The 16,206-nt window shown below is 40.7% G+C and overlaps 1 protein-coding gene across 8 annotated transcripts in view; it reads left to right on the forward strand.

Moving 5' to 3' along the window:
• plppr1 (phospholipid phosphatase related 1) overlaps positions 1–16,206 on the forward strand; it is a 118,218-nt gene that overhangs the window by 80,814 nt on the left and 21,198 nt on the right. For all 8 annotated transcript variants that reach the window (XM_073048628.1, XM_073048629.1, XM_073048626.1 and 5 more), the window contains 3 exons: positions 1,072–1,204; positions 6,833–7,083; positions 15,267–15,443. In XM_073048628.1, the coding sequence (XP_072904729.1) occupies positions 1,072–1,204; positions 6,833–7,083; positions 15,267–15,443 (561 nt within the window). The remainder of the gene's footprint in view (positions 1–1,071; positions 1,205–6,832; positions 7,084–15,266; positions 15,444–16,206) is intronic.

Here is a 16,206-nt window from a genome sequence, read left to right on the forward strand (position 1 = left end):
TTTGTGGTTGTTGATTGTCGGACATACCCATAACAGTTGTATTTTGTTGACTATAGCCTCGTACAGAAAAAGAATATTTATCCCTCTTGTGCAGAAAATAAAACCCAGAGAGCTCTGATTCACAGCTCGCTAAACAACAGTTTTTGGAATGAATTAACCATTAAGGCACTAATGCACGTTGAGATTTGTTGCATTGTAAGGTGAGCATTGTTAAATAAAATTTGACACAATCACAGAAGGAGACTTTGGGAATGTTTACCAAGTGCTTGGTCAAAGACACAGGTTTTTTAAAAATGTCTTAAAGAAGTTTAGTGAGGCACAGGGAAGTACAGAGAAAGAATTTCAGGGTTCAGGTCATTGGCAACTGAAGGCATGGCTGCTTATGGTGAGGCAATGAAATTGCCAGAGGAAACCCACACGGTCACAGTAAGAATATTTGGAATTTTGTACTCTACGAAGCTGCATCATTAAGTATATTCAAGGTAGAGATGGAGATGCTCAGATTATGGAAATAAGGTTGCAAAGAGGAGTGATGTTTAGACCAGCCACATTGATTACATGTTGGAGCAGCTTAGAGGGCAATGTGACCTGCTAATATTCTTGCTGCTTCTATCCTTGTCTTCTTACAAAAGAACAGAAGGAATAGAATCAGGAGTAATTGTGGCTTATCTATGCTTCAAGTGAACTTCGGTGCCCTATCTCCTTATCTTCTATTACCCTGAGTTTCCAAAAATATATTGATCTCACATTTGAGAATTGACATCCAGCACCTATGGTGAAGAGAACTTCAAAAATGTACAACTCTTTAAGTGAAGAAATTCCTTTACATTTCTTTACCTTAAATTATTGACCCCTTACTCTCGAAATGTGCCCCAATTCCAAACTTTACCACCTCAGGTGGTACCTTGTTGTCCATCCCTTTCAGAATCTCAAGTGTATTGATGAGATCACCTTTTAGTTTATTACATCCCTTGTGCACAGTTCATTCAATTCATCTTGCCATTGTTGATAAAGTCAATTATTTACAATATTAATAGTCTGCCTTATACAGTGTATGTTGCTTCATTGCAGATTTTCATCGGTGAGATTTCAATGTATTTTATAAAATCGACAAGAGAAAATCTGCTCCGCCAGGAGAAGACCATCGTAACAGGAGAATGTTGTTATTTGAGTCCTCTATTCCGAAGAATTATAAGGTTTATAGGTAAGCCATGGAATGAAGCTTCTTTACTATGTGAAGGGATATGGGTTGCCTCACATAACTCAATGAGGTACCACAGAAATCCATTTAACTTACACCTAATGCAGAGGAGAGAAACTTAACATGGGTGCTTCAGATTTCCCAGTTACTGGAAAGAGAAGGTAAAGGAAAAGCTCCTTCATCTGACTAGAGCGGCTAACCATGAGGCACAGATTGACAAGGGGATGGTGATGGGTAAAAATAAGTCCTCTTTTATTTCTGCTGTGTGCAATGTAGTAGTCTAAAAGGGTTGACCTTCACTGGGTTACAACTTACTGTATTTGTGCTTTGATTCCATCTACCCCCTTCATTAGTCATTCTCAATAAACTTGATCGAAAAAGGAGCTGACAATCTCAGTTTGAAAATTCTGAATGGACTTCCAGCATGGATGGCTTGCTGAGTTTGCAGGGGACAAGTTCCCTGCAAAATGTGACACAGTATTCCTGATGTCACTGCTATGCTCCCTTAATCTGAGCTCTGCCCCCAGCAGAAGTCGCTTCAGTCTACTCTTTGATTTATTTAGTTATGGTAAACATCTGATTATATTTTCTCTTAATCTTCCATGAGGGATTACAAAACATTCTTTGCAATATCCTTCTATGTTATATGTTAAGTGATTTGATATCATCCATTATCCTCAAATTTATGTCTTTTGGCAAAATTTTAAATATTCACTCTGGCCCATGATATAACAGGACATACAGGTTATACAACATCAAAGGATCCAGGGTCACATACCTTCCAAACAATTTCATAAAGCAAGATGGGATGTTATCTTTAACACACCAAACAAGGCTGTTTCAGAAGCTTTGGTCAGCAGTTACTTTTTCTAAAAGAATCAACAGGATGACGAGTAGCACTGGTTGCAGGACACCATTACAGGGTGTATTTAAGATCCAAAGCTACTGAGTGGTGCAAGGATGTTCTATGGAAAACAATCTATCTAAGCTGATCTCATCTATGCACAGCACCAGCCTTTAGATCACAACATTTTGCACAATACAATACTCTTCAAGCCAAGCCCATCTTTACTATTCTGCAGAATTTTCTAGTTTTCATTAAATTTTATTTTAATAGCACATTTGGCCGTAGAGAGTATTAACAGAAAGGTTTTCCTCAACAATGCATAACAAATAAATTTTCAGCAATGGTTGCTTAGTAAGCAAAGTAGCCACTTATTGCTTTTGTTCGATCAGTGTTGGCCTGGCATTTAAGTGTTGTCAGCGCTGTTGAAATGGCTCTCAATTACAATAGAACAACAGTGTACATCTGTACAGTTCCTTTAACATTGGGAAGTGTCCCAATTGTATTGGAAGCAGCATTGTTAGAGGAAAGTTGATGCCAAGTTGCATATAAAAATACTACAGTTCTAAATCAAACGCTTAGTGAAAAAGATGAGTTTAGAGGAGCATCTTAAAGGAGGTGTTAACGTGCAGGGAGAGAATTCCAGAGTTTAGGACGATGGCAGTTAAAGGTTTGGTTGCTAGTGGTGGGATTGAATGAAATAGCTGTTTTGTTAAACATTAGAATGGGAGGACTGCAGACATTGTGGCAGGTTGCAGGGTAGAAAGAACCTTCTAGATTGGTGTTGTTCAACATTACAGCTTGTAAGTCTAGAATTCACACTTTTCTTTATTTTAACACCAGGGTAGTAAAACCAGAGTGAATGATGGAATTTAATGGGCTGTCAAAAGCACATTGAGCTCTCTAAAAGCAAGCCATAAATATCTAGTATGAAAAAATGTATTTCAAGGAGTGGTTACCAGGAAGGAATATAGGAAGATGGGGACAGGATGGAAAGATATAATTATAGTGTGTTTATTTAGGATGTGTAAAGCTGTTGGGCTGAGCAATTTTGCTGTTGCTGATGTGTTGCATCTTTGGGCAGGGTGGGTGAGCTTGGGAGCTGTCTCTTTTGGAAACAGCAACCAATTACTTTGATAAAATAATTTAGAAGGCTGCCGATGCCTGTGGATCTATATCTAGAAAATAGTTTGTACTTTCAGGCACTAGAAAGAACTATTTCAGTTTATATAGTGCATTTCAGCATCTTAGGATACTCCAAAGAATTTCATGGCCAATTAAGGAATTGGTCGTTGGTTTATTATAGTTAAATGTACTGAGGTACAGTAAAAAAAACTTTGTTTTGTATGCTATCTGTACAGATCATTTCACAACATCAGGATACACAGTTAGTATGTGGGAAAAGCAATGACATAATATGGAACATAGTGTTACAGTTCCATAGAAAGCGTGCTGCAGGTAGACAATAAGGTGCAAGGCAATGATATGGTATATTGTGAAGTTAAGAGTCCATCTTATTGTACTGGGGACTATTCCTATAACAGTGGGGTAGGAGCCGTTTTTGAGTCTGGTGGTATGCGCTTTCAGGCTTCTGTATTTTTTGCCCAGTGGAAGGGGGAGAAGAAAGTATGTCTGGGGTGGAAGGGGTCTGTGATCATGCTGGCTGTTTTTCAAAGGCAGTGAGATGTGCAGGCAAAGTCTAAGAGACTGCTATTTGTGATGTGCTGACCTGTGTCCACAGTTCTGCAGTTTCTTGCATTACTTCGCAGAGTAATCGCTATACCAAGCCATGATGCACCTGGATAAGTGCACCTATAACACTGGAGACAATCATCAGGACGATGCTGGATTTCCTTAGATTCTGATGAAGCCAAGATGCTGGTGCACTGTCTAGGTAGAGAGTCATCTACTAGGATGGATCAGAATAGGCTATTTGTGATGTTTGTGAAACTTTGTCACTGTTGAAATGCAAATGCAACAGCAGTGCACCGAGAGCACCCACAGACAGGAAAGGAATGATAAGTTATTAGTGGTGTTGATTAAGGTGTAAGTATTTGTGAGCCCTTGCCAGTATAGAGCAAAACCATCAATGATATTCAGAGATAGTTGAAAAAGGGCTTGCAATATTTGTGGCAGGCAATAAGAAAGTCTCTAAGCACTTACCCTTGATATTCAGTGACATGCCCATTGCTAAGTATTCCACCATTGGCATTGACTAGAAACTCAAATGGAGCAGCCACATAAATTCTATGCTTGCAAGAAAAGGTCAGAGTGTGTTATCTGCAATGAGTGACTCACCTCCTGATCCCATCACTTACACGAACGATGGGGACCTGCTGCACCCTCCCCTCTCTTTCCCTCTTTTTCTCACCATTCCACAATTGCCCTTGTACAAAACCTCTGGGTTTAAGGCATCCTCGCCAAGAAGATGAACCAGAACCACCTCATCCTGCAGCAGAGCCACGTGAAAAGGGAGCACCGTTTCTCTGAGTACGTGAATCAAAGAATACCCTCTACTTTCCTGGATAAATGCAGCCCCATTAACTCAAAAGAAGCCCAACATTCTCTGAGATGAAACAAAAATCCCAAGGACGATGCCGATAAAAGATCAAAGGACCTCTCCTCTGTGTCTTATCCAATATTTGTCCTTCAATGATCACATGCTGATAACCTGGTCTTTATCACACTTGTTTTGTCAAACATTTTAACCATTTTATTTTTTCCACAATAACAAACAACCAAGAATGTTTTCCACCTTCTCCAACTCATTTTGCTTCAAATCTGTGATCCCATTCTTTCACTGTGTAGCAGATACAGGTGGGTGGAGGGTGATGGCTGGTAGTGTGCCAGTGGTGATGAATTCTTTTACAAGCTCAGTTTGCTCCCTCTTCACTGTCTCTTATCAGATTTGTACCTGAATTCATACTGGTTTTCATACGGCTCTTCTGTAGCATCAGTTAGTTCTGCTTCTTCTTCTTGGCGAGGATGCCTTGAGCCCAAAGGTTTTGTGCAAGGTCCGAACCTGCGACTTCTGCAATGGGGGATCAATGAGAGAAAGAGGGAAAGGGAGGGGAGGATGCAGCAGGTTCCCATGGTTGTTTGTGGAAGCTTGCTGTGAACCAATTGGCTGCCATGTTTCTTTCTTTAGAACAGTGACCAGAATTCAAAACTACTTCACCATGAGTAAAATGATTTTATGTACGTATGAAATTTTCAGCAAGAGGTAGACTGAATTCACACGTAATGGGAGTTTAAGTGCTTTATGACTTTACAAACTGCCTTCGTCACTTTTAAACTGAAATGGTTTTGATCCACCATAACTGAAAGCCCACACATTTATGCCCGTATTTTATATGATCCTCTTATGTGTGATGCCAGAGGATGAAAGCTTTGGCTCATTGGCAAGGCACTGGGCCACATAACAAGAATACCTGAAAGTGATTTGAACGGCAATCAAATAGTTGCATAAGATGTTAAAATCTAAAATTTTTGTTAATACATTCACTTTTTGAGGCCTAGGCTTCTCTGACAAGGCCTACGCTATGGTCCATTCCAAATGGTCCTTGAGAAAATAGTGGTGAGTCACTTCTTGAATCGATTTAGTCCTTCTGTTGAAGGTATTCCCACACTGCTGTTGGCAAAAGAATTAGACCCAGCGACGATCAAGGAGAAGTAATATATTTACAGATTAGAATGGTTGAATTGAATTGAATTGAACTGACTTTATTTCTTACATCCCTCACATACATGAGGAGTAAAAATCTTTATGTTACATATAATGTGCAATGTGCAAATTATATTAATTTGTAATAAGTATTATTGTAGCAGTGTGCTACACACAGTGCTGAAATAACGACACGCAGTTGGTGAGCTGCAGTTGCAAAAGAGGTTTATTCAAACTTCACAGCCTCGCTTTAAAGCCTTCCTGTTCCCACCCTCCCCGGGTGGGAATGCTGTAGGGGGAGCATATTCACAATCCCATCCCACGCGCGGGCTTTTCCCCTTGCTGGTGAAGAAAGCCAGGCGCCCTTTTTGGGACCGGCCTCAATGCTGGCGCATGCCACTTTGTGAGCCGGTTCAAGTGCGCTGGGAAGTGGGTCGCCACAGTATAATAAATAAATAGTAATTTGTAATAATAGTAAGATATACAACAGAGCAGTCAATATAGCTTAGAAATACCATTATGTCAGCATGGATTAATCAGTCTGATAGCCTTATGGAAGAAGCTGTCCTGAAGCCTGTTAGCCCTGGCTTTAATGCTGTGGTGCTGTTTCCCGGAAGGTAGCAGCTAAAACAGTTTGTGGTTGTGGTTGTGGTTCGGGTCCCCAATGATCCTTGGGTTTTTTTTTAAAGTACCTGTCGCTGTGAATGTCCTGAAAAGGGAGAACTTTGAGTGCTGATGTTTCCATGAACCTACTGCCCTTGTCCTTAGTTTTTGATGTCCGAGGGCTGTCTAGATGAGAAACTACAGTGCGCTTTGTAGACAGCACACACAGTAGCCATTGTGCACAAGTGGTGGAGGGGATGAATGATTGAACACATGCCACTCAACCAGCTTCATATGTCATGGATGGTTTAGGGATTTCTTGATAATATTCATAACTCTGAACAATCTTCTATCCTGCCTTATGTCTTACAAATGGTGGAAAGTATCTGGGGGCATTAGGCAACTCACTAGTCACATTATGTCTGACCTCACATGAACTGATGCAAAACTGTAGCTTAATCTCCAACTGCAGGATGGATTGCCACCTATTCACGACTCCCTGTTTCTTTCTCCCCCACAGGTGTGTTTGCCTTTGGTCTGTTTGCCACGGATATTTTCGTAAACGCAGGCCAAGTTGTCACAGGGAGCCTAACCCCATACTTTATAACCGTCTGCAAACCTAATTACACAGGAACTGACTGTCGTTCCCGTTCACGCTTTCTAACCAATGAACACATCTGCACTGGGAACCCGGAGGTCATTGCAAATGCGCGGAGATCCTTTCCATCAAAGGATGCATCTTTGAGCATCTACTGTGCCTTGTATGCAACGGTAAGGTTATGATTCCTCAACTGATGGATTCCTATTGTTAGGAGCAGACCATGTTTCATGTGTATCCCTCCCAAACTTTGATCAATTGTTTATAATCATATGGGCAGATTGTATTAAAGCATACTAGATTGATCACTTGTTCTCAAGTAAAAGAATCCCTTAATAATAGTTGAAATGGCTTGAAGTACTCAGTAGTCAGACAGGATGTGTCGGAAAAGAAACAGTTAAAACTTCAGGTTGATGAACTTCCTTCATCAGGGCTGGGCAGAAGAGGTAAAAAAAAGTTCTTAGATGCAGAGAAAGGGGAGGAGAGACATAACGATATCTTGGAAGTCTGGAGTAATCCACTTATTTCAGATTTTTACTTTAAATTTCTCTCAGTCCTTCCTGCTTTCATATATCTTGTTTTACCTTTAACTTTTTCAGTTTTGATTAAATATTTATCAATCTGAAATATTAATTATGCTTCTCTCTTTGCTGATTCTGATTATGTCCATATTTTCTTGATTTCATTGTTTTCTGTGCCAGGTTTTTTTTGGGTTTTGTTGTATTTTAATTTTATTTAAATGTCAGTGTGCATCTCAGACACCAGCACAACCCACTAAGAACAATTTATTTGACTTGCTAAATTTCACTAGTTCTGAAGGAAGTGTCTTCCACAGAAGTTAAATGCTGGGTCTAGAAAAAGGGCAATTAGCCAAAGGGTTGTTTGTAGCAAGCCCGGGCACTCCAGTATTTCTACTATTCTTTAATATTTCTTCATTGTACACATGATTTTTTTGTGTTCTATCACTGAGCAGCAGTGAACTATCTGATTGGCCTATCAGAGTTCTCTTTGGGAACTAACGACTTGATCAGCATTTCTGATCTGGCTATTGTTCACGATTGCACTTAATAAAGAAAAAGCTGTTTCATGATATGGGGAGTTCCCATTCTTCAATGTGAGCAGTGAATCGTTTTCAGTGACTGCAAATGAAACTAATGGCAACTGAGTTGGAATAATACATTGGAACAGAAAGGTTTTTGAGTTCTCTGCTGTTCTGATACCATTCTGGTCCATGATTGTTTTTTCTGTAGATTTTGCCATACCAGTTGGCTTCATACAGCAGTCACCTGGAGAGTTTAAATGGGTACCATGTGTACCTGGAGCTAATGTGCCCTAAACACTGGAAGTGCACCTAACTGTTGAGTGTACAATGAATGAGTGGCACTTGGAAGAACAAGACAATTCTAAGTCTTGGAGACAGGAAGGAAAGGAAATAAGATCGGGGTGTGGGGGGACAGAACTGGAGAACAATGATGAGAATTTTAAAATGGAGGATGAAACTAAGCAAAACTTAGCAAGTACAGGGGTGATAGACAGAAAAAACTTTTTATAAGCTCAGACATGGACAACTGAGTCTTAAATGTTCTCTAGCTTTAATTGGATAGAGAGAGGAAAAATGGCCAGGAGTGCATTAAAATTGTCAACTTTTAAACTGATGCAGATATCTTCATGTTGAAGTTTATGTTTATTGTCATGGGCATGTGTACACAGAGTGGAAATAAATGCCCTGAAAATTAGCTTTTTGCAGCAGCACCGTACATTACAAACATGATAAGCCCAAGTTAGCAGAAACATAAATTAACATAAATTATGCATAATTTACATGAGGATGCAAACATAATGACACAAATGCCAGATGAGAGAGAGGAAAGGAAATGAAGTCTGACGTAGTGTTAGGGTTTTTCAAGCCAGTTCCAGCAATCGATGGCAGTGGGAAAAAAGCTGTTGTTGAACTGTGAGGTGTGGATCTTGAAGCTACTGCTCCTCTTGCCTGGTGGTAGCATCAGGAGGAGGCTATGTGCTGGATGATGCCTGCTGTGCTTTTGAGACAATATGGCAAAACGTTAACAAGATCCCGGTGAAAAACTCACCACCAAGGATGAAGGTTGAGTTGCAGTGAACCTGATTTCTTTGAAACAGTGACATACAGTGCATTAAAGCCTGCTTTTGTTTAAGCTAATAAAAATGTTGCCTGTAGGGGTTTCCTGGGGTTTTAGAAAGTGTTACAGCTGCAGGGAGTTCCTGAAAATGTCTCCTCGTTTGCAGGTGAGTGACAGGTTTTGGGAATGAGAGAATAATAGAACAAATTGAGTAGGATTATTGTAAAAATGTGTGCTTGATTATCAGCATGGACAGTAGGTTAGGGGGCTTGTTTTTATGCTGTATCTCTTCATGATTGTATTTGCATCCTTATATTAGAATTTTAGGTGAAGAATTGCATTGTTTTAATGGTTCTTGATTAAAATAATCTCTGTCTAAAGTCCCCCCAAAAATAATCCACAGGCTGATTTCTACTGCAATAAATCTCTATCAAAATGACATCACTCCAGCATTTTCAGACCCCTCCATATACAAAATTAAACAAATGTCGATGGTTCACTGATATAACGGTTTATGTATAGCTTCACAACCAATTTAAGTGCATGCTATATGCTATATGCCTTATGGTGGTTGATGCTATATGCTGTATGCTATATGCTGTATGCCTGTGGTGAACTACATTTACCTGTCTGGACACGCCCCCCTGCTGACTGCTCCTGTGGCTCCTCCCACTGACCGTGGCTCCTCCCACGGACCTCGGTATAAAGGCGATTGGAGCCTGAGCCCTGGTCTCAGTCTCCAGGATGTAGTATGGTGGTCAATTGCTGCTTGTTCTTTCTTCCAGCCAATAAAAGCCTTTATCTCGCCTCACGTCTCGGAGAGTTATTGATGGTGCATCAATGCCTTATGGTGGATGATGCTTCTGTCGTTTCCTTAAGAAGCCTTTCAAGAATCACTGGGTTTTGGAATGGTTCCAGATGTCTGGAAAATTGCAAATGTTACTCTACTTTTTAAGAAAGGAGGTAGGCATATGACAGGAAATTATAGGCCAGTTAGCCTGACTTCAGTGGTTGAGAAGATCTTGGAGTCCATTATAAAGGATGAGGTTTCAGGGTGCTTGGAGGTACAGGATAAAATAGACCAAAGTCAGCACCCTTTCCTTCTTTAGGAATATTGCCTGACAAATCTGTTGGAATTCTTTGAGGAAATTACAGGCAGGATAGATAAACACAAGTCAGTGGATGTCGTTTACTTGGATCTTCAGAAGGCCTTTAACTGGTGCTGTACTGGAGGCTGCCTAACAAGATAAGAGCCTTTGTATTATCGGAAAGATACTAACATAGATTGGCTGACTGTCAGGAGGCAAAAAGTGGGATTAAAAGAGGCCTTTTCTGTTTGGCTGCTGGAGGCCAATGGTATTCCACAGAGCTCAGTGTTAGGGCTACTTTTATTCACATTAAATGTCAATTATTTGGAATACAGGGAGAAGGCAGATGAATGGGGTTGAGAGGGATGATAAATCAGCCATGATTAAATGGCGAAGCAGACTCCATGAGTTGATTGGCCTAACTCTGCTCCTATATCTGATGGCTTTATGTCTTATATGATGCACTGAAGTGGTCTGTGCAGTACTTAATTAATATGAATGATGTGAAAACCCCACTTCCTTTATCTCCACCAAGCTTTGTTTATCTTGCTGGCTGGCAGAATGATGTGTCATTTGTTTGTTGTTGACCTCTGCCTGCTGATGCTCATCCGGAATAAACACTCAGGCTTGGAAAATAGTCTGTGGTTGATGGTGCCAATCATGCTGGAACATCTGTTATACTCTGCCTCTATACTCTTCCTGCCAACATTTAGATCTATTGATGTTAACAAAGTACCAGTTGAATGAACAATGGGAAGCAAACAAAGACAATCTTCTCCCACTGTTGCTCTGCCGTCAATCATTCATACAAAATGCTGGAGGAACTCAAGTAGCTCGGGGATCATCTATGGAGGGAAATAAACACAGACATTTTGGGTCAAGACCCTACATTTGAACCTGCTGAGTTTCTCCAGTGTTTTCTGTGTTGCTCTAAATTCCAATTTCCAGAATTTAATTTTCTTTGGTGGATAGAGCAAATGTGTAGGTGCAACAAGTCGGTGAATTCTCTGTTGCCATATGAAAAGCAGAGCACCCATAAGTATCACAAGGCCCATTTTCTTATGATAGATAGATACTGAGTACAGGAGTTGTAGAGTCCTTGAAAGTGAGTCCATAGGTGGTGTTCAATGATCAGTTCGGTGTTGCAGTGTGTGAAGGTGTCCATGCTGGTTCAGGGGTCTGATGGTTGAAAGGTAATAACTCCATCTGAATCTGTTGGTATGCTGTGGGTCCTTGACGATAAATATTGCTTTCTTGTGGCAGCACTCATCGCAGATGTGCACAATGGTGGGAGGGTTTTTCCTGTATCAGCGTACCCTATTATTCTCATCATAATCTATACACCTCAATCGTATCCTCTCTTAATCTCCTCTACTTGAAAGCCGTCTGCAGAGGCTTTCAAAATAGGTAAAGGAAATGGGGATATCAGACACTATACTCACATGTTATGATCCACATTGTCTAGTGAAGCTTGCCTATGATGCCTTCCCTTAAGCAGTCATGCCCCATCTTATGAGTGATGGAAGTGAACGCCCCATAGCCTTTGTATCATGTTCCCTTATCGCTGCAGAGTAAAAGTTACGCTGAGACTGACAGAGAGCCCTTGAACCTAGTTTGGAGTGTGAACTGTTTCAGCCAGTATCTTATTGGAGAAAGTTTACCCACATTACTGATCATCAATCACTGGGGTCCATTTTCAATCCAATTGAAGGGGTTGCCTTATGTGGGGATTGAGTGCTGTTGTATCACCCAAGCTAAGAGCTGAAGTGCTGGAGAAGCTACATGCCAGTCATCTAGTCATTGGTCAAAATGTAAGTGTTGCCTTGAAGCTTTATCTGGTGGCCTAGGCTAGATCAGCAGATCAAGCAACCCTCCATGCACTGTTTGCAATGCCAATGCGTTCATAAGATGCCCAGAGCAGTGCCTCTCGCTCCGTGGGGAATGGCCTGCATTCTCCTGGCACAGGATTCGTGTGGATTTTGCCAAACTTTTCATGGGTACAAATTTCTTAGCAGTAGTGGATGCAGTTATGAATTGGGCAGAAGTGTTCCCAATCACAGCCTTGCACACTGTTGATGTGTTAAGAAGCCTCTTCTCAGGGTCTGGTGTTCCAGAACACTTAGTCTGTGACAATGGACCACACTTTGCTGCAGAACAGTTTCAGCATTCCTGAAAATGAATGGAATAAGACATACTGCATCGGCACTATACTACCCAGCTACCAATGGCCTTGTTTGTCCAGTTTAAAGAATGCACTGTGAGCAATGTCATCAGGACACACTACACTGACACTGACGCAGAAGTTCGTGCAATTTTCTCCTTGCGTATTTGTGGTGAACTACATATACCTGTCTGGACACGCCCTCTGCTGACTGCTCCTGTGGCTCCTCCCACAGACCCCTGTATAAAGGTGATGGAGGTCTGAGCCCGGCCTCTCAGTCTCCAGGATGTAGTATGGTGGTCACTCACGGCTCGTTCCTTCTTCCAGTCAATAAAAGCCGATACCTCGCCTTTACGTCTCAGAGTGAGTTATTGATGGTGCATCAGTATTGCAATGTGGCACACTTCACAATCAACAACTCATCAGCTATGTTATTCCTGGGCCGTCCTTTGAACTCACACTTGGATCTCCTCAAACCTAATCTCTGAAGAGTACGCAGGTTAATCAGCTGAGCCAAATTGAGATCTCCTCAAGCAAGTTTCACTCCTGGACAAGCAGACCTGGCGAGGAACTAAGAAGGTGATCAAAAGTGGGTAGTTGTGAAGAATAAGGACAGAAGTGGTCCACTCCCCTACGGAGTGGATATCGGCTCTGATGACCTCTGGTAGTGATATATCGATTCATTGAGGAGAGCAGACTCAATTGTTAAAGAAGGAAAGCATCCAGAACTTTCAGAACCACCTCTTGAAGTCCCAGCGTCAACTGCTAGAGCTGTCATGGAGGAGGCCCCAGAACCTGAGATTGTTTTACAGCCACAAGCCTCACCTGCCAAGCAAAGTGACTTCTCCCTCATCCCCACTCCATCATGAAAAACAATATCCCACATGAGTAAGAAATCCTCCACAGTGATTAAATCTTCAGCTCTGAATGGGACAGTTAATAATTTACACTGCTGTGGATGTCTATATAGTAGTTGTATTATATAGTATACTGTGTGTGTATATATATATATATATGGTGTAAATATAAGTTGAGATGCAGTCTATATTGAGTTGGAGTTTACAGCTAAGGAAGGAGGAATCTAGTGTATTTAATATCAAGTCAAGTCAAGTCACTTTTATTGTCATTTCAACCATAACTGCTGGTACAGTGCATAGTAAAAATGAAACAACATTTTTCAGGACCATGGTGTTACATGATACAGTACAAAAACTAGACTGAACTATGTAATTAAAAAAAACCAACACAGATAAAGCTACACTAGACTGCAGACCTACACAGGACTGTATAAAGCGCACAAAAAAGTGCAGGCATTTACAATAAATAATAAACAGGACAGTAGGGCAAGGTGTCAGTCCAGGCTTCGGGTATTGAGGAGTCTGATAGCTTGGGGGAAGAAACTGTTACATAGTCCGGTCGTGAGAGCCCGAATGTTTTGGTGCCTTTTCCCAGACGGTAGGAGGGAGAAGAGATTGTATGAGAGGTGCATGGGGTCCTTCATAATGCTGTTTCCTTTGCGGATGCAGCGTGTAGTGTAAATGTCCGTGATGGTGGGAAGAGAGACCCCGATGATCTTCTCAGCTGACCTCACTATCTGCTGCAGGGGCTGGCGATCCGAGATGGTGCAATTTCCGAACCAGGCAGTGATGCAGCTGCTTAGGATGCTCTCAATACAACCCCTGTAGAATGTGATGAGGATGGGGGGTGGGAGATGGACTTTCCTCAGCCTTCAAAGAAAGTAGAGACGCTGCTGGGCTTTCTTTGCTATGGAGCTGGTGTTGAGGGACCAGGTGAGATTCTCCAGCAGGTGAACACCAAGAAATTTGGCACCAAGAAATATTTAAGTAATATTTGAGCAATATTTTAAAAAAAATTTTAATTGAATTTTCAAATAGGTTGCAGAAAGAGAAAAAAAATTATCAACCCTTCCCCCTCCCCTTAACCCCTCCCCCCTAACATATCCCTATAGAAAAAGAAAAAAAAAGAGAGAAGAAAAAAGAAAGAAAGCAAGAATGCCTGGATATCGGAAGATCCCCACATGCTCCATGGAGTTCATAATAGCTTTAGTATATATTTTTATTCTTTTCCCCAGATAACCAATAATTTTATCTTCGGACCACCTATATATTTAATCCTATCTTTTGTAAATAAGGGCGCCAAATTTTCAGAAATATTTCATATTTATCTCTTAAATTATAAGTAATTTTCTCAAGTGGAATGCAGCTAAAAATTTCATTCTTCCAACGATCTATACTTAAGTATGAATCCGATTTCCAAGTAACTGCAATAGCCTTTTTGGCTACTGCCAATGCAATTCTTACGAATTCTTTCTGATATTTATTCAATTTGGATTTCAGTTTTATCCCTTCAACATCGCCTAGTAAAAATAATGTTGGATTATGTAGAAGTTGTGTTCCAATAATTTGTTCCATTAAAACTCTTAAATTTGTCCAAAAAGGTTGAATTTTAAAACAAGACCAAGTAGAGTGTAAAAAAAGTACCAATTTCTTGATTACATCGGAAACATTGATCAGATAAATTTGGGTTTAATTTATTTATTTTTGAGCAATATTGTAAATATTTTGTTTGCTTGGGCATTCTTTGTTTACATAATAGTTTACAGGTTATATTTAAGAAGTACGTGAATGGCATATGTCATTATGCCACCATGTTATATGTACGCGTCCTGCTAAAGTAACGCAAAGCATCCAAATAGCCCAGCTCCCATGTTTCTCTTTTGATTAGTTTTTAAGTACACAAAATGTAACAGTAGATGCCTGGAATATAATGCCAGGATTAGTAGCTATATGATCGTGGCATTTAGGAGGCTGTTAGTCACATGAATATGTAGGGACACGTATGATGTACATGCAGAAGAGATTTAGTTTAATTTGACATAATGTTTGATGCAGACATTGTGGGCCGAAGGGCCTGTTATGGTGCTGTGCTGTTCTGTGTAATAGATTCTAGTTTGTGTACTGTTAAACTCTATGTTTGTTCTGCTTCAGATGTACATCACCAGCACGATAAAGACCAAAAGCAGCAGGTTAGCCAAACCTGTCTTGTGCTTGGGTGCTCTCTGCACCGCCTTCCTAACAGGACTGAACCGGGTGTCGGAATATCGCAATCACTGCTCTGATGTGATTGCGGGTTTTGTACTGGGCAGCACAGTGGCTTTGTTTTTGGTAAGTCCACATTATGGCACTGAAGCTAATGTATCAAATTAAAGATGCTTTTGCAGGACAACAAAGTTAAAATTTATAGTAAGCTACAAATATTTAAAAACACATTTCCTCAATTAGAATGACTAGACACCTTTAATATAATAAAGCAGCCCAAAGCATTTCACATCAGATTCAATATTTCTTTATCTACTTCAGTCCCCATTCCTCTGAAGACATTAGTGACTGACTTGAGTCCTGCCTGAGTGCTATTCTAACATTGTATGGAATCAGTATTAGATGTCCCCCTCATCCCTCAGGTCAATATACAGTGAAAGGCCACAGTATCAAAGCAGTTCTCTTTAGTATTCTGGTCAACGTATTTGCCTCAATCAATTTCACACAAGAAAAGTCTGGCCATTGTGATTCAGATGTTTGTGGGGCTGTGAAGAATCTTCAGTGCAATATTGACAGTGTTAATCACACATCAAAAAGTACTTGTAAAGTGTATTGAGACATGTGAGGTCATGAAAGGCAGTACAGGAATGCAGGCAAGTCGTTTTCCTGGGCATACTTTCCAGCAGGGGTTTTGAGAGACTGTTCCAGTGTAGGACTTGCTTTCTCCCTGTAGACAACAAGGTACGACTGAAAATGGACAATATTAGAACTACATGCAACCCCCCATTTAGTCTCATAGCCAGGCCTACTGAGCCATCTCTACATGGTTAATTTTTCAACATTTGTTCCTCCCACCTCCTCCACAACACTTCCCCTATCGTCATCCTGG

This window comes from Hemitrygon akajei, chromosome 6 (assembly GCF_048418815.1).
Source record: "Hemitrygon akajei chromosome 6, sHemAka1.3, whole genome shotgun sequence".
Taxonomy (NCBI): Eukaryota; Metazoa; Chordata; class Chondrichthyes; order Myliobatiformes; family Dasyatidae; genus Hemitrygon; species Hemitrygon akajei.